Source organism: Gopherus evgoodei, chromosome 5, assembly GCF_007399415.2.
Source record: "Gopherus evgoodei ecotype Sinaloan lineage chromosome 5, rGopEvg1_v1.p, whole genome shotgun sequence".
Classification (NCBI taxonomy): Eukaryota; Metazoa; Chordata; order Testudines; family Testudinidae; genus Gopherus; species Gopherus evgoodei.
The window spans coordinates 88,328,007-88,355,004 of record NC_044326.1 but is presented as its reverse complement, the minus strand read 5'-3'; the positions used below and the strand labels follow the sequence as shown (position 1 = coordinate 88,355,004).

The 26,998-nt window shown below is 41.9% G+C and overlaps 1 protein-coding gene across 3 annotated transcripts in view; it reads left to right on the top strand.

Annotated features, from left to right (window-relative positions):
* The window catches only part of SMAD1 (SMAD family member 1), a 75,593-nt gene extending 49,463 nt beyond the window's left edge, over window positions 1–26,130 (top strand). For 2 of the 3 annotated variants that reach the window (XM_030564969.1, XM_030564970.1), the window contains exons 3-7: window positions 7,151–7,408; window positions 9,966–10,082; window positions 14,358–14,579; window positions 19,944–20,200; window positions 24,781–26,130. In XM_030564969.1, the coding sequence (XP_030420829.1) occupies window positions 7,151–7,408; window positions 9,966–10,082; window positions 14,358–14,579; window positions 19,944–20,200; window positions 24,781–24,924 (998 nt within the window). In that variant the 3' untranslated portion in view covers window positions 24,925–26,130. The remainder of the gene's footprint in view (window positions 1–7,150; window positions 7,409–9,965; window positions 10,083–14,357; window positions 14,580–19,943; window positions 20,201–24,780) is intronic. The other variant, XM_030564971.1, reaches the window with a different exon arrangement.
* The last annotated feature ends 868 nt before the right edge of the window (window positions 26,131–26,998 follow it).

The window sequence follows — 26,998 nt, the reverse complement described above, 5'->3', positions numbered from 1 at the left end:
GTCCCGTTGGATGTAGGAACCAGTGCCACAGGGCTGCTCCAGTCACTAAAAGACTCGTCGATCACCCTCAATGCTAGCATTGAGTGGAGTTCCTTTTTCACAATCTCCCTTAACTTCTGAGGCAGGAACTGAGGGTTTTCCCTGACCTTAACTCCTGGTTCCATCTGAATCTGATGGGTTATCAGGTGAGTCTGCCCTGGTCAGGTAGAGAACATGGAAGAGAAGGCAGTGATCGGTTGTTATGCCGGGGGTCTCTGATCAGGGGTAAGATTGTCCCCAATCTTGACCACACCCGGCACTGAGACCTCTGTAGCCTAAGGGCTTAGTTCACGCCCTGGTGGATAGGGAGCTATTAATAAGCTTTCTTGGGCTTTGCACAGTTTTAAAAGTTCACATGGTAGATTTGTTGTCGCTTACACTTATCAGGTTGCCTGATTTCTTAGTTCACCTGTCCCACACACTGAATGACCTCATATTGCTCCCAGCAGGCTAGGAGCTTCAATTCTGAGCTGGGCAATAACTGTATCTGATCACCAGGCTGAAACTCCCAGAGGCATGCTAGTTTATTGTAGGCAGCTTCTTGGGCATATAAGGGCAGGTCTATACTACAGCCGGGATTGACGCTCTGAGATTGATCCACAGGTGGTCAATTTAGCAGGCCTAATAAAGACCTGCCAAATCGACTGCAAATTCGTCTGCAGTCGACCCCTGTGTTCTACCCCCGACAAGAAGAGTAAGGTAAGTCGGCGGGAGATTTTCTCCCATTGACCCCCGAGGTGTTGACCCTGAGGTAGCTCAACCTAAGGTATGTCGACTCCAGCTATGTTATTCACATAGCTAGACTTGCATAGCGTAGGTCAACTTACCGTGGTAATGTAGACATAGCCTAAGAGGCTCTCCCTGGCAAAAGAACCTAAAGCCTCAAGTTTCTCCCACAGGCTTAAGATGTACTGAACTATGTTGTCATCTTAAGATGGCTACTCTTCCCACATTTCCCAAACTAGATCTAAAATCCCTTGGGGCTGCTTCCCATAGAAAAGCTCGAATGGCAAGAAGCCAGTGGAAGACTGGGGAACTTCTCAGACTGCGAATAGAAGAGGAGGGAGTAACTGGTCCCGATGTCAGACATCCATCAGGACGAACCTTTGGAGCATCGTTTTTAAGGTTCTGTTACAGCACTCCACCAGACCGTCTGTTTGAGGGTGTTATATGGATGTTTGTAGAGTCTTGATTTTTAGTAAATGGCAGAGTGTTTCATCATCTGAGACATAAATTTGTTTCTTGATCTATCAAGATCTCCCAGGGCACCCTGACTCGAGCAAAGATACTCATAAGCTCTGTAGCCACTGTTTTGGCATTGATGGAACGTAATGGTACAGCTTCCAGGTACCGGGTTGCTAAGGTTAGGCCTGCACTGAGGCAGGGAGTCGACCTAAGATACGCCAACTTCAGCTATGTGAGTTGCATATCTTAGGTCGATTTACCTGGCTGGGAGGACGGCAGTGAATCGACCCCTGCTGCTCCCCCGTCGACTCCACTTCCGCTTCTTGCATGTGGTGGAGTTCCGGAGTCCACGGCAGAGTGATTGGGGATCAGTTTTATCGTGTCTACACTAGACGTGATAGATCGATCACTACCCGCCAGTCTGGCGGGTAGTGTAGACGTACCCATAGTCTACTACAATGAGAATGAATCTGTGTCTAGCCGCGCTCTTCTCCAGAGGGCCGACTATGGTGGCTCCAATTCGCTCAAAAGATACACTTATGAGTGGGAGGGGGATCAGTAGGGGTTTCTCAGCTGGCTGAGGTGCAGTGAGCTGGCACTCTGGACAGGAGACACAGAAACATGGTGGATTTCTGTAGGCCCCTGGCCAAAAGAACGGGCCAGAACCTGGGTTAATATCTTTTCCCTTCCTAGGTGCCCAGCAATGGATATGGCATGGGCGAGTCACATAAACTCCATCAGTTAGTGGCAGGTCACCATGAGCTGATGTTGAACCTCTTTGGACCACTGGTCTTACTCTAAGTGGTGTAGAGGGTCATCCTGAATCTCCAAGTGGGGGAACTGTCCTGCGTGGTGCGGCTCAACAGGTCCCCATTTATTGCTGCCACCTGAGCATATGCTTGGCTCAGTGTGTCATCAGACTCGGATAGCGGGGGCAGTTCCTTGCCTGGTTGGGATGGGGGCTAGTTTGGCTTAGGGGTGTAAAAAGGTTAACTGGTTAACTTGCCTTATCCATTAACCCCTGGGCTGGCCCACCCTGCCCTGCCCCAGAAGCCCTGTACTGGCTGACCCTTTAATGGGTTAACCGCTTAAATGTAACCATTTAAACAATAAAAAAGAATGGTTTTTAAACGGTATTTACATCCCTAGTCTGGCCAGGTTGGTGCGGAAGACTGAGAGATCCCCTCACCGGGGTCTGCAACCTCCTCCATGCCCACAAGGGTCACAGCTTCAGGCCAGCCTGTGGCTGGAGGAAGGCTGTCATATCCATCAGAAGGGGGTCCGCCAGTTTCGTTAACAAATCCCTAGAATAGCTTCAATATCTGCCTAGAATAACTGGGTAGGCGAGTGTTGGGGCCAGACCCACCATCACAGATGCCTCCTGTCTCCCCACTGTCAATGTTACTTCTGTGTGAGGGTAGGCCCTCACATCCCCATGCATGCACACATGCATGATGGTGCCCTGAGTTGGTCCTGGGTTAGTAACCAGTGTGCTTCTGTAGAAGGGTCTGGGCACACCATGTATCAACCAGCCCCACTACTTCTCTCCCATTTACCCACACTAGGATGGTCAGTTTAGTTGGGTTGCCTTGATGTGCTTGGGTCTGTGGGGTCCAAATCTTCCCAAAGCTGCATTCCATATAAGGACCATCTCTGGACCAATGGCCAGAACAGCTATATGTGAAACACTGATCTGGATCTTGGGTAGTTCCCTCTCTGGGCATTTTGGTGGTCTCCTCCCCATGGGCCACTGAGTTCTGGGCCACCTTCTGAACCTCCAGTGGGCCAGTGGTTCCTCAACTTGGGGTGTGAGCAAATGGTTCTGGGCCTCTGGTTCGGGGAACCTCAGGGCATTTTGGTCCTTTGGCCCTCTGGGGCTCTGGTAAGAGGAGAGCAGGTCTATGCCCCTCAAGGGACTGGAGTCCATGGATGGTTCCACCCTTTGGTGGTATGGGGCTCTTGGTTCCAGCTGGTCCCTAAGGGGATATCATTATGGGGGACTTGGCAGCTAGGTAAGTCTGTGAGCTGGAGAGCATCTGTCATGGTCTCTGGATAGTACTGCAACATCCACTCTTTTCTCCCAAGGGGAAGGATCTGGACAAACTGCACTAACAGGATGAGTTCAGCAACCTGCACTCCTGACTTTGCCTCTGGCTTGAGCCATCTTCTGCATGTGTACCACAGCTTCTGGGCGACCAGACGGGATCAGGTTCCCAGTGGGTACCGCTGCCCCTGGAAGCATTGACAGAATGTCTCCTCCGACATGTCTAGGGCATTGAATATCACTGCCTTAACCTGGGCATGTTCCTCGGCAGCTGCAGGGTCTGAAGCAGGATATGTGGTCTGTGCTACCCTGATTAAGTACGGGGCCAGCACTGCAGTCAGTTGGCCTTGGGGCTGCTGTGACTACCTGCTCAAAAGTTTCTAAGAAAGCTTAGGATCATCATCAGGCCCCAACCTGGTAAGCCTGATGGGGCAGGTTAGTTAATTCTGTTGGAGCACCCGGGCACAGTATGGAGGCCACCTGCTGGACAGCCTCCTGCTGCTGCTGGACTTAGAGTGACCAGATGTCTCGATTTTTATAGAGACAGTCCCGATTTTTGGGTCTTTTTCTTATATAGGCTCCTATTACCCCCCGCACCCTGTCCCGATTTTTCATACGTGCTGTCTGGTCACCCTAGCGCCTAGCTGGACTGCCAAGTTGTGGATTTGCTGCTGCGTGGCCATCTGCTGCAGGAGTTGCTTCTGTTAATCGTGTGTGTTTTGCTCAGCCATCCATTTCAGCATCTGTTCTATCTTCATTGAAGAGCTTTCTTTTTGTTTTGGGTTTGTTTTTTTTTTAATTCCCTTTGGCAGGGACTAGGGCATTCTCTACCACTTGTGATAGTCTTTGGTGGCCAGGTGGCTTAGTGGCTAGATTGTCAGGCAGAGGGGTTGGAGGGGGGACCCAAACTGTTTCCAGGGCCTTGTGTAATTCGACCCCTAAACAGGGGTTGATGGGTCTGCCTGTCTGCTGGGGGGGCTTTCAAGACCTGGTTCCTGGGCTACTTCCTATTAAAGTCTCTTTAATCTGGGTCAGGGCCCTGCTAGTTCAAGTACCCCACAGTTGGGGCTGAGCTGTAGGCTCCACTTGGCAGGGGAAGGCTTATTTGTCTCCAGTAGCTATGAAAACTGAAAATTGATGCTGTCTCCTTCCCAGTCAGTCACCAACTGAGCCTGACTCCCTTCTTTTCTCCCCCTTATTGGCCTGGCATTGGCTGCAGGTATAGCAGGATGGGGCTAGCTAAGCCAACAGGTTTTCTTTACCTCTGCTGTGCCAGGCGGCAGTTTCTTTGTTCCTTCACAGTAATGTTTTACATCTGCAAAACTCATTTACGATTTGGAAAAATGCTTAAATTGTGGTGTAATACAATAGTTTTTTGCAAGATCTTTTCTCTTTTCCACCCACCAAAGCCGCCACATGTACCTGGGAGTGGTTGGAGTGCAAAGGGAGGGAAGACCTGGAGGGGGAAATGTAGAATTTTACATCCGTACTTACTCCTGTTTTTTTACAAAGGGCTCAGTTCCAACTGGAGATAGTGTGTGCACGCCTTGGGAAAATCTGATACTGCTTTTTTTAATTGCTTAAACCATATTGAAAATATCCTGTTCCTCCAGCTATTTTAAAAAATGCTATAAATCGCATGGCTTCCTGTGATGTCATGTATGTCATTGTAGTGATGTACTTTGTTTTTCAGAAATTAGCTTAGAAAAGTTTGACCTTCATCTGCAGGAAATAGATTATATATATATATATATAGGGAAGCAGTGCTTTAATGCCCAGAAAAGTAAGGAGGAATTATTTTTCCCTTTCCCGTCTTTATAGCTTTAAACATAAGCTTTCATTGTTACCCTTTTCACTTCTTATTTATTAGGCCAACACGTTTGCTATGACAAGTAATACACTATTTGAACTTTATAGAGTAAGAAGTGCTCAGAAACCCAAAAGTTTTTCAGAGCAAACTTTAAGGAAAAGAGGAATCCTAATATTCAGAGGAATTGGAATTTGATGTGTGCTGTGTTGCAACTGGTAAGATTTGAAATATTGAGGTGCATGTTGGGGTAAATCTAAATGACTTTCTTCAGTTATTTATTAAAATAGTTCCTTAGAAACAAGGAATATGCACGATAGAATGAACATGTTTCTCCTACTCATTTGCCTGGTGATGTATTAGGCCAAAGAGCAAGAACTTCCAGCATGTGGAAAATGAAGATACCTAGATACCTTTTCTCATAACATACATTCATCCTCTAGTGTGACATTCCACTCATGAAATAAACACAGTTAACTATGAAGCAGTCCATTTAAATAATGACACCCTGGTTGAAGGATTGTAAATATAATGAAAACTGTGCTGAAGCTGCTGTCGATGAAAATGGATGTATATGTAAAATTGGTACTGATTTGACTTGCAGCTTGACCTTAAAGTCCAAGGGTCTGATGCTGCAACCCTTTCTCTAAGAATAAATTCCCCATGTTGTCAGGACTGCTTGAGTGAGTCAAGATTTGCAGGTTTGGGCTAGCTTCTCTAAATAAAACCTCCCCTGGATATATCAAAGTCAAGAAACACTGCAGACACTCTTGTGGCCTCTCCTGCAGATGAGGTAAACAGCTGAGCTGCTTTCATCAGAGAGTGAGTTTTAAACAGAGGAATGAGAAGGCACTTTGAACAAAGTGCCATGTGCATAATTTGCATCTGGGTCTTAGACCTTTCCTCAGGTGGCCAAACAGAGTTGAGAGGCAGCATAAGCCTCTGGAGTAAGATGCTGTATTTCTTCTGTTCCCTCCCATCCTTCTCCTTCCTTCTTGGCAGGCTCAAAAGGGATTTTTTTTTTCCAGTTTTCCTTAACCAGGGAGTGAAGTGGGATAGAACAAAAGGAATCATGTTCCATGTGTCTCCCACTGTTGTGTGCGCCTTCCACTCGCCCCCCCTGTTCTCTTCCTCCCACCCCTTCCCAAAATAAAAATCTCCAGCTGTGCTTTTAAAAGAGCTGGATGATCTTCTGAGTGGTTCAGCCTCTGCTATAAGGAGTTTGGAGGCAGAAATGCTGGGCTGAAAGAGCTGACTAAGATTGTTATATTTTAACACATCTGGTGTCCTATTCATTTCCTCCATTAAAATGAGTTAAAAGGAGTGTTTCCCTGGAGTGTATGGATCTTGGGAGTGTGATCTAGCAAGTTCTGACCCGTATCTCACTTGTCCCATAGTAACATAGGGCGGGAATTTCGTTTGCCAGATTGCTCTGTTTTAATTGTATTATATAACCCTATCTAAATTAGGCATTTGATGGTAAATTGGCATAGAGGGTTAAACTAGTACCTTTTTTTTTTATTAACCCTTAAGCATATTGCGTAGGCTAAAAATAAAATTACAGCTGTTGGAACCAGGATTAGTTCAAGGCCCATGTAGTATTAGCGTTGTGTTCAAAAAATCTGTCCTTATTAGCAGGGTTTTGGGTTACAGACCATTAAATGATAAGCATGGGAACCAAGTGCACTAACATGAACTGCATGTCAGCATTAAATTGTGAAATATTGTTACATTGCATCTCTGATCATTTCTTTTTTTAAAAAAAAGAAAAGGTTTTTATAACTTGTCCCTTTATTCTTCTACCGGCTCTCCATAAAAACAAGCTTATGGCTGGGGATCCAGACAGCTACTGTGATCGTTGTGAATTTAAATTATGCAGTAACGGGATACTAGGAAAGGGTTTTTGCTTAGACACATGTTCCTAGCATGTGACTGCCTCATTTCTGAGACACATCTATATGGCATAAGGGACTCTGAAGAGCTCTCTTTACTTCATCTAAGTACAAATGTCTCTGCATAATGTAACCCTTAGGGATCAGATCTTCAATGTTGTTTTTTCTTTTTTGCTCTTCTAGTTCTTCCTCCAGTGCTGGTTCCAAGACACAGTGAATACAACCCTCAGCACAGTCTCTTGGCTCAATTCCGCAACCTGGGACAAAATGAGCCTCACATGCCACACAATGCCACTTTCCCGGACTCTTTCCAGCAACCCAATAGTCATCCATTCCCCCATTCCCCCAATAGTAGTTATCCCAACTCCCCTGGAAGCAGCAGTAGCACCTATCCACACTCTCCTGCTAGCTCAGACCCAGGAAGTCCTTTCCAGATGCCAGGTAAGTTCACCTTCTGTAAGAGTTAAGGAGAGTATAGCTAGATATTGCAAGTATCGTTCAGCAAAAGCGTCATCAGCCAGCACTTAAGTGTAATCAGTAGCTAGTTGAAGAGATGCTACGTAACATGGTGACTAAATCAGGCTGCCTAGCAATAATGTTCAATTTTTAGTATTCTTTCTAATGCAGGTAAAATACTTTTGTTTTACAAATCAGCTGTATTTGGAGGGGTTGGGGGTAGGGGGGAATAATGTATTATTGCAGTATTGAGTCCTGACATAGTTTAGGGGTGGAGGGGTGTCATGCACATCTAAAGTTCTGACAAACAAATATTGCTACAGAATGTCCTTGTTCATGAAAGAGATCTACTCTTAAGTTCAGCGTTAGGTTATGGTTCTATAAAAGATGTTTCCCAAGGGGATCACACTACCACCACTTGATTAAATTCATTCAGATGGTGATGTAATCCCGAGAAACAAATGCTTCAGCTGCAAAACAGTCTCTCAGCAGAGGCCCTGGAAAGAAAACTTCAGCATGTCTGTCTTAAAGACAGTGGAACAATTGCCTTTTATTTCTGTGTTGATTGTTGGCTTTAGGCTTTTACAGAAATGTCTATCTTTTTGGTTGGTTTGTCCATGACTAAGGATCATGAAGGAAAGCAGCCTCTGAAAGATGTTCTTGATTTAACTTTCTGCTGCTGGGAGAAGGAGCCTGGGCAAATAGTGTGCTGCCTTCCTTCCTTTGGGGCTGAAGGAGAGAGAGATTTGCAAAGATATATGTAGTTTCTTGTGTAAAGGGGGTGTTGATTGAAGTTAACTACTGATAGCTGTCTTCAAGAATTTCCCTTGGTGGATAAGGACTACTGAACTGTGTGTACTGCATGTATGTGTTTTGTAATTTCTTCTGAAAAATCAGTACATTTTTATTTAAAAACCTCCCCCCCCCCAACATTTTATTTAAGAAACTATAGGATAAGAGCTTGAAAGACTGCTGCTTATGATTTAGGCTCTGGGACTCCCTGTCCCAGTGGATACAGCCCAGGTCACAGAGGTCCCATGCTTGGTCTGTAATGGGAAAGGTCTCCTACAGTATCCCCATGCCAGATGTTTTATGGTAGCTCATTGGATTTGGTTTTTGAGGAGTCTTGTTCTTGCCTGTATTCCTGGCTAGAGGTAAAGCAGAGTCAGCAGCTGCAGTGAAGAAACTGAATGAGAGAGCATTGTGGTGGAAAAGATGAAAAGGCATCCATCTTGAGGCCCTCTTAGCCCTGACTCAGTATTCTGAGTCATTGCCTTGAGATAGGTCTCTTGGCAGACACCCATTTTGAGTTAGTAGGGCAGGAGGAGACCCAGTTGTGAAAAATATGAAAGGGGAGCAGGACTATATCTAGAAATGTGAAAATTTTACATATGCTGGCTAAAATGGTGGCCTTCCGACAGTACTATATAGATATACAAACAGCATAACAGTTGCAATTACACAAATGTATCATAGTTCGTTTGAGGCCTAATAAAGAATCAAAATTTTGACCCTCACCCCACAAACTTAGAATTCTATTCCATGGTGCATTCTTGCCTACTCTCCATACAGGGGACTGTTTTGTAAGGTCAAGTGAAAAAGCATAGAGAAAATTGGAAAAACATAGCTGTAGTATTACTGTAATGCTTAGTTGAGAGCTTTGTGTTACTAACTTTTTAAACTAGCTTGATTTTGAAGACCAGAAAGTTGCATGACAGAAATGGTGTAGTTATTGGCCTGTTTGCCTTTTGTTACTTGTCATAATACTTAATGACTCACTTATTGATGGAGATAACAATGATGCGTAGGCTGCTTACTTCCTCTTTGGTGCAGAATGGTAGTAATCAAATTTCATGCACCAGGGCAAAAAGTCTGTGGGGTCAGGAAGGAGATTTTAAGGCACTCCTAAGAGCTTAAATCCCTTTTGACAATGAGACTTAGGTTGTTTAAAAATCATTTTAGGCACTGCAACAGTGAGCACAGCAATGCCTAAATACTTTTTCAAAATCTGGGCATAAATCTCTGTCCTTCAGTTTCCTGTTTATAAACTGGTGGTGATATTTCACTAGGATGTTGAGAAATTCATTAACACATGCGGTACATTCAGATACTACACTGATGGAGGGCCACCTTGGAAACAACATCAATGAGATTAGAACCTCTTGACTCCAAATCCTGTGCTCGTGTTCTGTTCATGTTCTATATGAATGTAGGGCTGAGAGTGCTGAGCATGGAGACATTAATGTACATACAGTGCTTTGAACTTGTGAAGCACTGTTGACAGAAATGCAGCCAAGCTTTCATTTGTGGGTTGATAGTTAGAACTACAATAAAAATTACTTATATTCTTTCATACACAGTAATCCTCTGCTTCCCTGAATCAAGGTCCATGATTGCTTTCTCAGATGTTCTGATGAGTGGGTGGAAGTTATGGCTGAGTCAGGCTGAAAGTATTTCCAAGTTAACGCTGAACTGTTTATGTAGATATATATGTACATTTTAAAGAGGGAAGGAATTGTATCTCTGCCTTTTCTATATTTAGCAGATACTCCCCCTCCTGCTTACCTGCCTCCGGAAGATCAGATGACACAGGATGGCTCCCAGCCAATGGACACCAACATGATGGCACCCTCAGTTCCCCCAGAAATAAACAGAGGAGGTAAAATGCTTCTATATGTTTTTGTTTTTTTTTCTGCTTGGTTTTTTAAGTGCAAAGTTGCTTAATTTTTTAAAGCTGAATATTAATCTGGATTCATATTAATATTAATAGAAATATGTAACTATAGACAATAAGAGAAACTACAGAGAATAAGGGATTCCTTTCCCTCCTTCCCCAGCTGGAGGTGAAATTATACACTCCTCTAAGTCTAAAAAAGTCTGACCATACATGACTAAATTAAGGTATCACCATGTTTTACATTTTAAATGTTGACTTTCAACCAGAAGAATCCGAAAGCATTATTACAAACTCTTATCTGTAACAATCCTTGAAGTTAACAGTTCTTACGGTAAAGTATAGTAATTGTGTGTAATGGCACACAGCATACCTGTCAACAGGCAGTGAAAGGTATCTATTCTGATTATAGTGACTTATTGAGACATTGCCTGATGTTGTACAATTGATATCCAGTTGGTGGGTGGGTAAATTTAGAGCAGGGAATATAGTTGCCTAAATTGAGATTTGGTCAGGACACTGGCACTAACATCTTTACACTTGTGAAAATTCCTATGAATACTTTAATACAAATGGTCAGGGTCTCAGTATGCTTCGTCTTCTGAAACACAGCACATCAACCGAAGTGTCTCTTAAACACCACAATATTGCACTGGCTTAGCTCCGATTTCTAGAGAAGAGCATAACGCTGAATTGCCAACATTGCTTCTTGAAGCACCCTGGGTTTTTCCTGGGAGCTTTGGGGGGTCGGAAGAATGTTTCCTTTCCCATGTAAGTTGTGACCTGGTATGACCCTGCTTAGCTTGTGAGATTGCGCCATGAGGTGGTATTGCTGCAGGAAAAAGGTGTTAAGTTATTTTCATCTTGTTTTACGTCCTATGGCACAGGCAACTTTTTACACACGGCTTTTTAAACACATAGCAAATATAACTGCTGAGTAAAGGATTTAGTGCATTCAACACATGGTGAGAAATAGCCCCCTCTGAGAACACTTAGGTTCACACAGCCGTGCATCCAGCCAGGAGAGAGTAGTAAGTTGAACGCTGTGTCAGAATGATTATAAAGATTACAGGCATATGAACTATTTAGCTATTGTTTAATTTCATACGAGTTTTTTGTTAAGCTTAAAATGTCTGGGCTCACAAATATATCTGCTCTTTTAATATAATTTATATCGGTTCTATATTCACTTATTTTCCTTCGGAATGAGCTTGCATTTGATAAGCACCATCTTTGGCATTTTCAGTTGTTTTGCTGATCTATACACTATTGTGTACTGTCTTTTGCAGCTGATGAAGGCCCAAAGTACATTTTATCAGTGTTTATACCTAACTCTGCAGACTTCTGCACATTTTTTTTTCTTGTAAATACACCATATCTGTGCTATGGAATTTTTGCATCGCATGTGAGACCCTTAATAACCAAAGGGAAGTGGCTTCCATTTTTATTTTCATGCTTAAAAGATTTTTGTCTATTTTTTAAAATCTTTTTTTCCTGCTAGTAAGTTTAATAGTCTTCTAATTCACTGTTTCTTTAGTGGCAAGGGAAAAAGACAAATTTATTTCTTTGCTTATGCTTATTTGTCTGCTCATTCTTTGAGCTCCTGTATGTTTACTGTGCCTATCCAGTGTCTAACTGCCCTCCTAAAAGGCCTGCTGTAGTTGTATAAAAACAGTTGTTTCAATAAACTTTTATGTTAAACATTTTAGTTGCAAATGTTTAGAAGCATGTTCTTTATGGAGATTTGTTAGTCTTAAGAGATTTGACTTAACAAGCTGCATCCTGTCACTGAAGCTGGGTAATTTCCATTGTTGGCCCATGCTGGGAATGGAGAGACAAAACGCACCTGCTCTGCATGACTTAAAACAAACATAAGGAAGTTAGTATGAAATCTGTGAGAGAGAGATATGATTCATTCTGTAAGAATGGCCAGCTGGCAAGATTTCTTCCTGAGTTTGAGAACTGGGGCAAAGCGGTAGCTTTGGTAGTTACCGGCAACTTAATTTGAAAGCAAAGTGTAGTAACCCCTTATTAGTAATTAAAGTCCGTTTTTACAATGATTTGAAAAGGCTTAATAGTACTGTGGCTTTACAGAACTTAACCCCCTTCTCATGAGCATTTTCCAGCATATTCTTGGTTAGCAATGGACTTCACACTGGAAAGACCCTGCACAGAGATGTTTGTCTCGCACCGTTTTCATCGCTTGACATTGCATAGGCTACATGCTTTCCTACTATTTATGTCAGCCTGATAATCACATTTTATATTTCTAAAATTCTGCTCATGTCCTTTTTAATCAGAAGAAAATCAGTGTATGAAAAACTTTTTTCTAAGCAAAGAAAAATATTGAATGTTGGTCTTAAAGGTAATGTTGGCATTGGGAATGCGCTGAAAGGAGAAACAAATTGCTGCAACATCATTGTCATTTTAGCACTTCAGCTTGCATTTCGGGCTGTGATCTGCAGAGCTGCTATCTCAGATTCCTAAACTATGTGTACTAAGCACAGAAATAGTCGTCGTCCTCACTTTAAAACCCTCACACACAGAACAGCCATATCCCATCTCTTCTTCAACCTCATTTATTTGGAGGTGATTTTAATAATTTGTGGCTATATTGGGCATTTGAGAGAGTGCACATTAGGTGAAAACATCCAAAGAAGTACATACTGTTGGACATCCTGTTTGAAACTCCATTGACAGAGAGAACATCCTTCATGCAAAGGGAGAAATCCCAAAGCAAAAAATTTTAAAAATTATCTTAAAGCATCCATGTATTTTTAGAGCTTAGCAGGCAGGCACAAACGGAAGACTGGATGCTTCAAGAGGCACGTTTTCTCTCAAACTGTTGCAGAGTTTGCTAGCTAAATAAGGAATTGTTTGTTATGGAAGAACGATTGTTGCCATTATCAGAATATTGGAAAAATAAGTTTTGAGAGCTCCTGATGTTACCTGACTAATGACCGTTTAGTATCTAATGAAATCTTAAAACATTCTTATTTGTTAGTATTTAATTATTTTTTAAAGGTTTATGTTCAATATTGATGCATAAACCTTTAATTCCATGGCATTTTGCTGAACTTCTTTCCCGTTCTTGTAGCCCAAAATACTATATTCTGGTTTCTGTGTATAATGTAATCTCATAGCCTTGTAAATTCCCGATTCCATATTATTTTTAAACTGTTGTATAATTGTGTTCCAAAGTCTAAGCTTTTTTTTGTGTTTTTTTTTTCTTTTTAGAAAAGCCTCCTAGCCCTTCTGACTGTGGGGAAAAAAAAACCTTTAGAATCTAAACTGAAGCAGTACTGTCTGCTTGAGTTTGCAAGGAGTAATGAAACAAATGATCTGAGATGTGAAATTTTGCTTATGCATCTCATTAGGGTGTTAACGCTGAAATCTAGCTACCACATGCAAGTTGACTATTCCATTGCTGACTACTTTTTAATAGAACCATCAACTGTAATGTGCAAATTTTTTGTTGTTGGATGTAGCGGCTGATACTGGGGAACGTCACTGTGAACCAACCCCGTGGCCTGTAGGGCAGAGAAATGAAGAATTCAAACATCCCCTTCCCAAATTTTAAAGTAATTTCTGCACCTGCCCAGTAGGTGAGTGGGGGGTTAGGGGGGAAAGGTGCATGGCCTTCCCAGATGCAAAAGATTAATCTGCCACCTGAGATACCAAAACCCCAAGCCATGTCTCATTCCTGTCTGTGTGGCCAAAATCCCAGCTGCCTCCTAGGCAGTTGTGAAAACCTCCGGCTGTTCTCTGACAGTTTCTGTTATGTGATTTCTCATTGCTAATACAGAGTTTTTGTAACATGTAGAATATTTTTAAAATTTGGTAGCTCTGTAAAATAAACTGAGGAAATACTTCACTGATTTGTCAACACTCAGGATAGTGCTGATCTAGGTCATATGTTGCAAAGAATGCAGGAGTGCTTGATAGGTGTGGTTGTTGAGCCCACAACATTTTCTCTTAAGTGCCTGTTGCCTGCTCTGGTATTTTTTCCTGTGTCTGAAGTCTTGTGAGTAATTTTATCTTAACTGTATTTGTATAAATTCTTTTTTTGGCTCTGAAAAGTTTAGTTTTGTTTGTTTGTTTTTTAAATATCTAAATGATAGATGAACTTCATAGAAGACACTTTAATTAGCAGTTATTTCACCTGAATTTCTCTGTGATCCAAGGTCTACAGGTTGCAGATCTTTAAAGTTCAGACACATATTAGTTGCAGTGCCATTGATTGTAACCTTTTCTTTGCAGATGTTCAGGCAGTTGCTTATGAAGAGCCAAAACACTGGTGTTCTATTGTCTACTATGAGCTGAACAATCGTGTTGGGGAGGCATTTCATGCCTCCTCCACCAGCGTGTTGGTAGATGGTTTTACTGATCCTTCAAACAACAAGAACAGATTTTGCCTTGGGCTGCTCTCTAATGTTAACCGGAATTCCACCATTGAGAACACCAGGCGGCACATTGGCAAAGGTGCATTTATTTTTTCTCTTGTTTGTTTTGCTTTCTAGTTAAATGCAGCAATCTGGCTTCTTGCCTCAAGGACAGACCATTAGAACATGACTTCATAATGTATATGATAAACATTGGCAAATATATCATTTCTTTGCCAAGTCCTGTATGCTTGTAAATGCTCACCTGTTGTATAATTGCAGGATGCTTTCTATCTTCTAATCATTTTTTTTCATTGTCTGCAGACTCTCATATTGATTTTAATTTTAATTAGCACAACAATTTAAGGCAGTTTCTTTCTCTCACACTGCCTGGCTAGTGATGATTCTGAAAATCTGAACTATATAACTGCAGCTAGCTCTCTGAACAAAATCATCTTTTTTTCCCTGGATTAAAAATAGCTAATTTGTCTGGACCTTAAACTCCCTTAAAGGAATATAGGCCTGCTAAAGTAATATTCCTCCTTTAAACTGTATTTGGAATTTTCAGAAGTCCAAAGGACAGTTCATGGTATTCCTGTCTGTGTCTTTGACAGTCTTCTTCCAAAAGAATTGATTGTTTTTTATTTAACTTCATAATAGTCCATTTTGAGAGGAACATTGTCATGTAAATTAAATCAAAATAGACTTATTTTAATTTTTGTGGTAGCAAATGTTGTTTGTACAGCATCTAGCAGTGGTACTGTAATACAAACAATAACAAACTTGCTTTTAAAAAAAATTAAATTGGAAGGGTGGTGAGGTGAGGTGGTAGGGATTTGATTTGCCCAAACCATAGGTGTATTCTTTGAGCACCAATTGCTGTGGTATCTGGGTGCTGAAAAAATTGTTAGAACAAAATGGACAGTCAGACCTTTTCAAAACTTCAAGATAATAAAAAGCCATGTAGCATAAAAAGTAAAAGAAAATACTTTGTGTATTTTTAGGCAGGGAAAAAATTTGACTTTATTTTTTTTTTCCAGAAAGGAGTCCATGGAGCTTTGTAACAATAAAAATGTATTTCAGGGGAAGGGCTATATTGTCTTTTTATATTAATGCACTATGAAATTGGTTTAGAGGGAAAGCTGTCTTTGAATGTCTCCCTACTTTTTTTTTATGCTTGGAGATGAGTTTCTTACAGTGATGTTGTCCTGGACCTCACAGGACACTGTTTTGAAACTGAGCTGGTGCCGCAGGGAGTTTAGTTTTCATGCAGTTTATTATTTTGAAAAGCAACCTTTAGCCTAGAAAATCTTTTTCCATGCTAGGATCTGTGCTGCCCTCAGGTTCATACTCAGTGGCAGAACCTCTAAGTCTCATTCTTTCTCTCCCCCCCTCCCCCCCCGAAAGTATCTGTGTACGTATATAACACTTTTTTATAGTTTTAACTAGAAAATGGACAAAGTAAACTTTTAAAAGCAGCCTCGTTGCAAGCAAAGTTCTACTGAAACATTAACTGTACATATACCAGAGATACTTTAACATTAACTGTACCAGATACCAATGCAGGATGGAAAATGCAAGAAAACTATAAAATAGGTACATATATACAATGAATGATGGCAGGAATTCTGCGCTTAAAATAATGCTAATTTTGATTTCATATTTAATGGATTCCTTCAAAAGTTGAAAGTCAGATCCTAGTGAGAATAATAAGGTGCACAAACTCTGGCAGGTTAAGTGTAAAAAGTATAATAAGGCAGGCCAGGAAAAAACTTGTTAAAGAGACAAACTAACAGAAAGATATTTACATCAGAAACAGGAAGTCTGCTGAACAGGTGCCACTGAACAACTAAGGTGTTAAAGGAGCATGCACAGAAGCTAAGTGAATTCTTTGCATTTGGTTCACTTCACAGGATGTGAGCATAGGCAGCAAGTTCTATGGGCCCGTGGTGCCTGGGAACCAGGAATATTCCTGGCCCACGGGCTGGCTCCAGCTCTGTTTTGAGGCCTGGTCTCTCTATTGGCGCTCCCTTCCACCCCGGGCACTCTGTGTGTGTCCTCTCCCCTCCTCCTCCCCCCCCGCGTGTCCCCTGGTCTATTTAAAACAGCCTGGAGACCCCACCCACCCCTGGCAGTGCAGCAGACTTGAGCGGCATCCTGCCTGCTTGCTCCATGTGGCTGGCGGCCCCTGGGCGTGGTGAGTCGAGTCTGTGTCTGCAAGTGCTGCTCCTGCTGCAAGCACCCCTGCGGCCAATAGGAAGCTGTAAGGACAGTGCCAGCACACGGAGGCCCCCTGGCTCGCCCTGCCTAGGAGCCCCGGGTAGGTGCTGCACCACCCACACCCCCTCCCAGAGCCTGCACCCCACCCCTTTCCCACACCCCCTCTTGCCCCCAAATTCCCTCACAGAGCCTATACCCCCTCCCTCATCCCATGCCCCCCTTCTGCCCCCATTTTCCTTCAGAGTCTGTACCCCTCCCATCCCAAGCTCCCTCCCAGAGCCTGTATCCTTCAACCGCTCCTCCTGCACCCCTATCCCCTGCATCCCAGACCCCCTTCCACACCCCCTTCCAGAGCCCAGCTTCTCACCCCTTCTGCACCCAAACTCCCTCCCAGAGCCTGCACACTGTACCCCAATCCCCTGCCCCAGGCCAGGGCCTGCACCCCAGACCTCCTCCACCCACCCAAACTCCCTCCCCGAGCCTTAGGCAGGTACAGGGGGGCGGAGGGCTCTGGGTGTTCTGGGCACCACCAAAATTTCTACAAACCTGCCATCCCTGGATGTGGGTGAGATATCCACATCAGAGTTATCCTTTTTGGGTGACACATCTGAAGTACTGTCCCTCATCGATATCAGTAGAAGCTGTTTTAGAACAAACTGATAAATTGAACAATAATAAATCACCAGGATCAGATGGTGTTCACCCAGAGTTCTGAAGGAACTCAAATGAAATTGCAGAACTACTAACTGCAGTATGAAACCTATTGCTGGAAATGTACCCTCTGTACCCAATGACTGGAAGGTAGCGAGTGTAGCACCAGTTTTTTAAAAAAAGGCTCTAGAGGTGATTCTGGCAATTGCAGGCTGGTAAACCTAACTTCAGTACAGTGCAAGTTGGTAGAAACTATAGTAAATAACTATCAGACACAGAGATAAAGATGATTTGTTGAGAAGAGCCAACATGGCTTTTGTAAAGAGAAGTCAGACCTCGCCAATTTACTAGAATTCTTTTGAGTGTCAACAAGCATGTGGGTAAGGGTGATCAAGTTGTTACATGGTACTTGGATTTCAGAAAGGTCCCTCACCAAAGGCTCCTAAGAATCTAAGTAGCCATGGCCTAACAGGAAAGGGCCTCTCATACTGGTTAAAAGATAGGGAAACAAAGAGTATGAATAAATGGTCAGTTTTACGAATGAAAAGAGAGAAACAGCAAGGTGGCCCGGGGATCTGTACTGGAACTTGTGCTCTTCAGCATATTCATTAATAACCTGGGAAAGGGAGAGAACAGTGATGTAACAAAGTTTGCAAATCATACAAAATTATTCAAGGTAGTTAAATCCAAAGCTGACTGTGAAGAGTTGCAGAGGGCTATCATAATACTGGCTAACTGAACAACACAATAGCACATGAAATTCTAGATTAAGTGCCAAGTAATACATGCTGGGGAAAAAAGTCCCAACTACACATATACAATGATGGGTTCTAAATTAGCTGTTACCACTCGAGAGAGAAACCTTGGAGTCACAGTGGATAATTCTCTGAAAATTTTAGCTCACTGTGCAGCGGCAGTCAAAAAGCCTAATGGAATGTTAGGAACTATTAGGAAGGGATAGAAAATAAGACAGAAAATATAATTCCAATGTATAAATCCCTGGGGTGCCCATACCTTGAATACTGTGTCTAATTATGGTCTCCCATCTCAAAAAGGATATAGTGGAACTGGAAAGATTAAGAAAAGGGCAACTAAGATAGGAGTATGGAATGGCTTCCCTATGAGGACGGACTAAAAAGATTAGGGTTATTCAGTTTAGAAGAGATATGACTACAGGAGGACATGATAGAGCTCTATAAAAACATGAATGGTGTGGAAAAAGTGAATAGAGACTTGTTTACTCTTTCCCACAATGCAAAAACCAGGGTCACCCAATTAAATTAATAGGGAGCAGATTTAATACAAACTAGATGAAGTACTTTTTCACACAGTGCACAATTAACCTGTGGAACTCTGCCATGGGATGTTGTAATGGCAAAAGTGTAGCTGGGCTCAAAAAAAAGTTTAAGTTCACTGAGGATAGGTCTGTTGATGGCTGTTAGCCAAGATGGTCAAGGATGCAACCCCAGGCTCAGGGTGACCCTGAACCTCTGATTGCCAGAAGCCAGGAGGGAGAAAATAGGGATGGATCACTCCAACTGCTCTGTTTAAGATCATTCTCCTGAAGCTCTGTATTAGCCACTGTTGGAGACAGGATGCTGGGTGAGATGGACCATTGGTCTGACCCAGTATGGCGATTCTTTTGTTTTCATGTTCTTATATAGGAACACCATTGAAATCTCACCATTTGTAAGAACAACAGATTCACAGCTTGAGACATGGCCACAGATTGTTTTGTTAAGATGATATGGGAGTTATGTCGTCAGCAAAATTTTACGTGGACCATACTATTAAATGCTGTCAAGCTTTTCTTTTTCAGAATTTCATTTACTTTAATACCTCCTGGTATTTTTTCTGTTTTTGCTATTTCAAATTGATTATTCCAACAGTGGAGAACTTGAACCCCAAAGTTCGTAAAGTTTAAAAGCCTGTATTTAGGGCTCAGGAGGAGAGATCCCTAGAGATTCCACACCCTCCACCAATATCCCATAGGGGTTTGCTGTCCCCTGTAGAAAAGGCTGAAGCCATGGCCTCAGATCTTCAGGGGTCCATGAAAAGCCATAGGATTGACATGACATTAAGCTGTTCCTCTGGACGTTGCACTGAACTGTGCTCCAGCTCCCTGGAAGTGCATCTCTGTTGAAGCTATCCTAACAGACTCATCCTAGCTAATACATGCTGGGGGAGAATCCATCTTGGAGCTGTATTACTTTTTTCCAAGGATTCTTTGTTCTCCCTACCCTTTGGCCAGTCAATCTTCTGTCCCCCTTTGTTCCCCTAGTATGAACCCATGGGATCTGTGCAGATGTTCTGGCCCTGTAAATCTGTCATCTTGCACTGTTACAGTAGTTTTCTTCTGTGCGGTTTACAAGAAGTGAAACTTTAATGAACAGTTGATTTGAAAAACAAACTTTGGTGGAATCTGGAGGTACAGGTATAACACAGCTTTAAGCGAGTCCTACTAGTGAATGAAATATAATGTTTCTCTTTAAGCTGGAGAAGCATAAAAACATCTCCAAAAAGATGTGTGCCAGACTGTGCATGTGATATGAATTCATTTGACCTGTCCATAACAAATATTTTTTCCTCTTAGGAGTTCACCTCTATTATGTTGGGGGCGAAGTATATGCTGAATGCCTGAGTGATAGCAGTATTTTTGTTCAAAGTCGAAACTGCAACTACCACCATGGGTTCCATCCAACCACAGTTTGTAAAATTCCCAGTGGCTGCAGTTTGAAAATTTTCAACAACCAAGAGTTTGCTCAGCTTCTGGCTCAATCAGTAAACCATGGCTTTGAAACCGTGTATGAGCTTACTAAGATGTGCACTATCCGTATGAGTTTTGTAAAGGTAGGTAAGAGTTCAGTTGAGAGTGTGGTTTTTTTTGTAAGCAAAATAATGTTCCCTTTTGAATTACGTTAAATAATCCTGGTGAAAACAGTTCCATTTCATGCCTTGTATTGGAGAAGTTCCCCTATCAACACTTACATTGATTGTAAATGTGTGTGATATTTTATTAACACTTTTTTTTCTATAAAACAAAAGCTGTATGCATGACCTTAAACATACAGAGCTATCCCCTTGAACAAACATCATTTTGTGGTGTACAGAATTTTAAAATCAAAGGTACATCCTGTAGGTTCTTGGTTTCAGATTTCTTCCCATTAAGTTTTATTTAGGTTTGATAATGGTGCAGTTAAGTAGTTCCCATCATGCTTAGCAACTATTCTTTTTGCCTCAATAGAACAGAGGTGGGCAAACTTTTTGGCTCGAGAGCCACATCTGGGTGGAGAAATTACATGCAAGGCCATGAATGTAGGGCTGGGGCAGGGGGTTAGGGTGTGGAAGGGGGCTCAGGGCAGGGGGTTGGGGTGTGGCAGGGGGTTGAGGTGCAGGAGGGGGTTGAGGTACAGGCTTCAGCCCGGTGCCACTTACCTTGAGCAGCTCCGGGGTGGCAGTGGCGCGCAGCAGGGCTAAGACAGGCTTCCTGCCGGCACTGTGCCGCTCCCGGAAGCAGCCAGCACCATGTCCCTGTATCCCCTCGGGGGTGGTGGGGGGGGTTAGGGGAGAGGGCAAAGGGCTCTGTGTGATGCTCTCGCCTGGGGGTACCTCCCTTGAAGTTCCCATTGGCCTTGGTTCCCAGATCCCAACCAGTTGGAGCTGTGAGGGCCGGTGTCTGAATTACTTGCCCCAAAGCTGCACGTTTACCTGAAAGCAGCTAACAGAACTGTGCTTGTCTCTAACACTCAGATGTCCAACTCCCAGTGGGGTCTAAACCCAAATAAATCTGTTTTACCCTGTATAAAGCTTATGCAGAGTAAACTCATAAATTGTTCACCCTCTGTAACACTGATAGAGATGTGCACAGTTGTCTGCTCCTCCAAGTATTAATACATACTCTGAGTTAATAAGTAAAAAGTGATTTTATTAAATACAGAAAGTAGGATTTAAGTGGTTCCAAGTAGTAACAGACAGAACAAAGTAAGTCACCAAGCAAAATAAAATAAAATGCGCAAATCTGTCTTATCAAACTGAATACAGATAATCTCACCCTCAGAGATGCTTCAGTACTTTTTTTTTTACCTCAGACTGGACACCTTCCAGGCCTCGGCACAATTCTTTCCCCTAGTACAGTTCTTGTTCCAGCCCAGGTGATAGCTAGGGGATTCTTCATGATGGCTTCTCTCCTTCTTCTATTCCACTCCTTGTATATCTTTTGCATAAGGTGGGAATCTCTGGATTCCCACCCCCTCCTTCTCAATGGAAAGACACCAGGTTAAAGATGGATTCCAGTTCAGGTGACATGATCACATGTCACTCCAAGACTTCAAGCCTTCATTCCTCCCAGCCTGACTCACAGGGAGACCTGTTTGCAAACAGCCATCCAGTCAATTGCCCTGGTTAATGGGAGTCATCGAGATTCCAAAGCACCATTAATGGCCCACACTATGCATAATTACAGTAAACCCTCAGTTATATTTCATATTTCTAGTTTCAGATACAAGAGTGGTACATTTATACAAATAGGATGATCACACTCAGTAGATTCTAAGCTTTGTAATGATACCTTACAAGAGACCTTTTGCATGAAACATAGTCCAGTTACATTATATTCACTCATTAGCATATTTTTATAAAATCATATAGGCTGTAACGTCACATAAGCCCCTTACTATTTGTCCTGCTGTCAGTGGATATGGAGAACAATTGATCAGTCATCTAACAGTCTTTAACATATTTGAAAACCATTATCCGGTCCCCCTCAGTTTTCTTTACGCAACACTAAACATGCACAGTTTTTTTAACCTTTCCTCATTGGTCAGGTTTTCTGAATTTTTAGCATTTTTGTGGCTCTCCTCTCCATTTACCCAGTGTTTAGTCCACTTCTCCAAGAGTGTTAGATTGAATATTTGTGTTTTGCAAGCATGGAGACTCCTTCCTTCTCTTTACTGTATATCTGGAAAAGTTAATGCAATAATCTTTGTTTATGACAGCTGAAGAGAGTTGATACACAGTGACTCAAGTTAAAGTTTGGTAATTAACAAGCAACTTTTCCAGGCTTTGTCTTTTCCATACCCTTCAAATAACCACATTGTTATGGAATACAATCTCCTACTGTCTGAAGGATCAAAATTGTGAAGTTAAGCTGCCTTCGTAGTGGGCATTTCTTGGACATACTAGCTGGGATTGTCATGTAGGTGATTGAAAGATAGGTAGCATTGTTCCCTGAGGTCTGTCTGGTGATTAGAAAATCTATAAACAAAGTGCATTCTGTTCTGTTCTCAGAGTATATGTAAGGACTGTAGCAATGATGTGAGGGACAGAAATGTGGATTGGGATAAAAGTGTCAGTCAAATATTTCAGGACTGCCAAATTAATTGCACAGTATCCTAAAATAGTACCTTAAAGGGATAAGGTGACTTCTTTGGGCATATGCCTTATGTGTTAATCTGAGGTTAATACATAGCGTGTTTTGTTTTTTGTTTTTTTTTTATTTCTGTGATTCCTGTGGTCCATCTACTGCCTCCCAGCCCGTCCCAAAAAAGATAATTTACTTTATCAAACTACACAGTGAAATTTGTTAGATTTCTTTCTGGATAATTAGTAAATCTTATAACTGACTCAGTTTTAGCTAAAAGAGAACTCATCGGTGCTCACTCTGTTAACTTGGGCTGATGATATTTCCTATTTAGGATATGACCAATGCCACTTTTCTCCCCGAAATTGTCCAGTTTAACAACTTTTTATTGTGTACACTACTTTCTTCCATTGGCTGTTTTTATAGCTACAAGAGTGTCCTAGATGTTTTGGGAAGCTTTATCTGTTTCAGTCCTCCCATTCTGTAAAGAAACCTTGGCTCTAGTTGCATGGAGTCAAGTTCCCACCTTAATGTTGATCCATGTGACCTCTTGGTTTTTATGCCTATTACACTGCCAAATAGATTAGCTTCCCATCTCACTCTCTTTTTAGTCTTAGTGCATGAGGTTTCCTCAGTCTTTTTCTAGAGGCCTTACGGGATCCCCAGTAGCATTTATCTTCAATCCTTTTTACTTGTACCTCTCCAGAAGTGCAAAAATACACAAACAGTGTAGCCTCAATCCTGTTTATATTTAATTGTTTTTAATCAGTTGTTATACTTCCCTCTCCTCCAAGAGAATACTGTGTCCTGCCTCCCTCCTTGTCCTCTGGAAAAGGAGAGACTTGAGGAGAATCTCCAGTAGGACTAGGACTATCATGGGCAACACAGGAGCCATAGGTTTGGGAGACAAAGAGCTTCCTTGCATTTTAATGTTAGTTCTTCAAAATGCATTGCTATATGGATCTGCCATAGGACTCCCCTTTGAGTCAGTATAAACAGGTATGAAAATGTCACCTTGTGAAAAATTGAAAAGCAACATCTGCTTTGGGATTCATAATGGGACACATGGAGCCTTTCCTCTTCTAGATCACTATTTCCTATTCAGCCCAGGTCAGTATCGAGTGAAAGCTGAAGAAGATATTCACTGGCTGATGACCTGAGCTTGTGGGCTTAATCCAGTTCCTAGTGCACAGATGTCCATTATTTAAAAAAAAAAAAAAAAAAATCGTCCAGCCTGAGACTTTGCACTAATTACACCCTTGTGGCAATCACACCAGAGAAGGCAAGGGCCAAAAAGGCATGGGGGTTGAACTGTCCATTCACCCTGAGTTTGTTTGCCCTAGGAAAGTAACCTCAGGTTGGTAACCTGGTCAACAAACCCCCAAGAACCCCTAGCTCCTCCACAGTTGTTGAAAACAGTTTGGCTCAACATATACTAATAGTAAAACTGTTTTTAACACAATAGCATTTGAACAATCTATTATGAAAGTATTGCACACATTCTTCCATGGTATTAAAAATGGTTTGGCCCAGCATACTCTAATAGTCAAACTGTCTTCATGTGAGGCCAAACCATTTTTAACACCATGTCAGAAGGTGTGCACCACTTTTATTACAGAATGCTTTTTGCCATGGTGTTCAAAAATGTTCTGGTCCCCACTTACACTAGCTGAACTGTTTTCAATACCAAGGTCATTTTGGGGGGGGGGGGAGGGAAGAGGAGATTGTTCATAGGTCACTTTCCCTAGTGTAGATGGAATCCAGGAGAGTGGTGTCTCAATGGTAACATTGGGCATACTGGCTGGGTGATAGGGGGATGCATGCATTACCATTGCCTAATTTGAAGTGAGACTTCAGTTTTCAGGTATCTGTCTGTCACCTTAAATCTGCTTCAGATTCACAGGGGGAAATGTGGTAACAGAACTCATGCGAAAATGGCTCCTCTACCTGTAAGGCTAGGTTATATCGGTTGTCTTTGTACTATATAAAATGAGATTGTAAAATGTTTCTATGTCAAGGAAGTGGAAAATAAGGTGAAAGTAGTAACTTTTCTATGTGATTTTGTTCGTAGGGTTGGGGAGCTGAATATCATCGCCAAGATGTAACGAGCACTCCATGCTGGATTGAGATACACCTGCATGGCCCCCTTCAGTGGCTGGATAAAGTTCTTACTCAGATGGGCTCACCTCATAATCCTATTTCCTCTGTGTCTTAAAGGGTCCCAAGCTTCTGCAGTTTGGAAACTATTGAGCCTTGCATGTACTTGAAGGATGTATGAGTCAGACACATGTATGAACTAGCAGCAGCTGAATAAGAGCCTTGATAATACTTGACCTCTGTGACCAACTTTTGGATTCAGGGAAAAAGCACGCAAAAAAAAAAAGCCTTTAACACACTGTTGGTGTCAAGAATTTCAGTTTACATTGTACCAGTCTCTTGTAAAATTGATACATGCGAATTGTTTAGCAGGACTTTGTGTAATAGTTAGGGATGACCAAGCTAATAATCTTTTAGACAGTGTTCCCAAGGGATCTTCCTTGGCACTCTGAGGTCACCTCTCTTTTATATGTTCAGCATTCATTGTTTGTGTTCTCTGGGGTTGATGGCCCATATTAATGAAGTCTGCTTTTCACAGGCTTTTTATAAAATATTTTAAAACCATTTGTCTGTAATAGTTTGCTGTTCTCTTGAAAGAAAGAAAGAAGCGGGGTAGGAGGTTTAATCATGGTCATGTGTAATAATCTTTATGAAATTGTGTACTGATCATACTGTTGTAAGAATAATGTTAGGTATGCTCTTTGCTAGATGTATGTACAGTGTATTTGAAAGTTTAGAATTAATTAGCTTAGACTAGAGGATTTAGGAATATTTGAGTGGGGAAAAGGGGAGGGGGAATGGCAATTCACATGCAGAATATACTGTAAACATAGCTTGTTAGTTTAAAGAAATGAAATGGAGGTCCGAACTTTGCTGTGCATTTCATTTTTTTTTTTTAATAGTGGCTTTATCTTGTTAACTCTGATTATTTTTGCCTCCTCCCTCCCCCCAAAAACAGTTTATATAGCTGGTTAATTCATATAGCTGAGAAGAAGGCAAAATTAATCATTCCTGTAGTCCTGAGACTACAACTCTGTATATTTCAAGACAAATTGTACAGTCTGTTCTTGAATTATTGAGCAGTTTTAGGCAGTTTACATAAAAGAAGTAGGCTTTTAATTGTGTAAAAGAATTTTGTTTTGCCAAACCTAGTAACTGTTAAATGTTTGGAGGATTTAAAAACCTTGTTTGGATCTATTTCAAACTTTTTAAAAAAATGTTTTTAAAATTTTTTTACTGGTTTTTGTTTTGGTTTTCTGCTAATCTTTTATATTCACTTACTCTGTAGTACTTTCAGTACTTTTATTCCAAAACTAAAAGGTCGTCTTTACTGGACATTTTAAATAAAACAATTGTTATTGCTTACTTTGATTAATGCTTTGTCTTGTCTATTTCTTGGCAGCTTTATAACAACCCAGACAAAAAGATTCTCTTGGATAATACTGCATCAAATGGAAAAAAAAATTACTCTACGTTTTAACTTCTGATACAGCTTGGTAGCAATGCTAAGTCAGTACTGGTGGTGATTGATTTTTTTTTGTGAGGGAGATGGATTTCTTCATCAGGTGAGAAGAGAATAGATTCAGTAGAACTAATGTGCCCTAATAACTTCATAGACTTTTATTGATTTTTTTTTTCATCAGTATGGAATATCTGGAGAAACTTTATATACGTCTGGTGAGGAGAGCTCAGAGATTTGGAACTAAACTGCCACTTTTTCACCCTTTACTGGAGACTTCTAACTGACTCACATCTTGGGAGCTCAGAGTGTCATAGTATAATTCCCAAATCTGGACCTTAGCGTCCAAAATATGGGTACTAGCATGAATTCCCCTAAGCTTAATTACCAGCTTAGATCTGATAGGCTGCCACCAATCAGGATTCTGGGTACCTGGATAAACTCTGGTCTCCCCAAACCTTTCCCTGGGGACCCCCAAGACCCAGATTCCTTGAGTCTCACAACAAAGGCGAATAAACCATTTCCCTTCCCCCCTCCTTTCTTCTTCCCAGCTCTTTCCCGCCCTGGGTACACTAGGAGAACACCGTGATTCAACTCCTTGAATCACCCCTTCCCCCTCCCTTCTTCCCCGGAGAGAGATACAGAGATAAACGCAGAGAGCAGGTTTTTCTTCCCTCCTCCCTTTCCTTTCTCCCACCAATTCCCTTGTGAGTGCAGACTCCCTTCCCTGGAG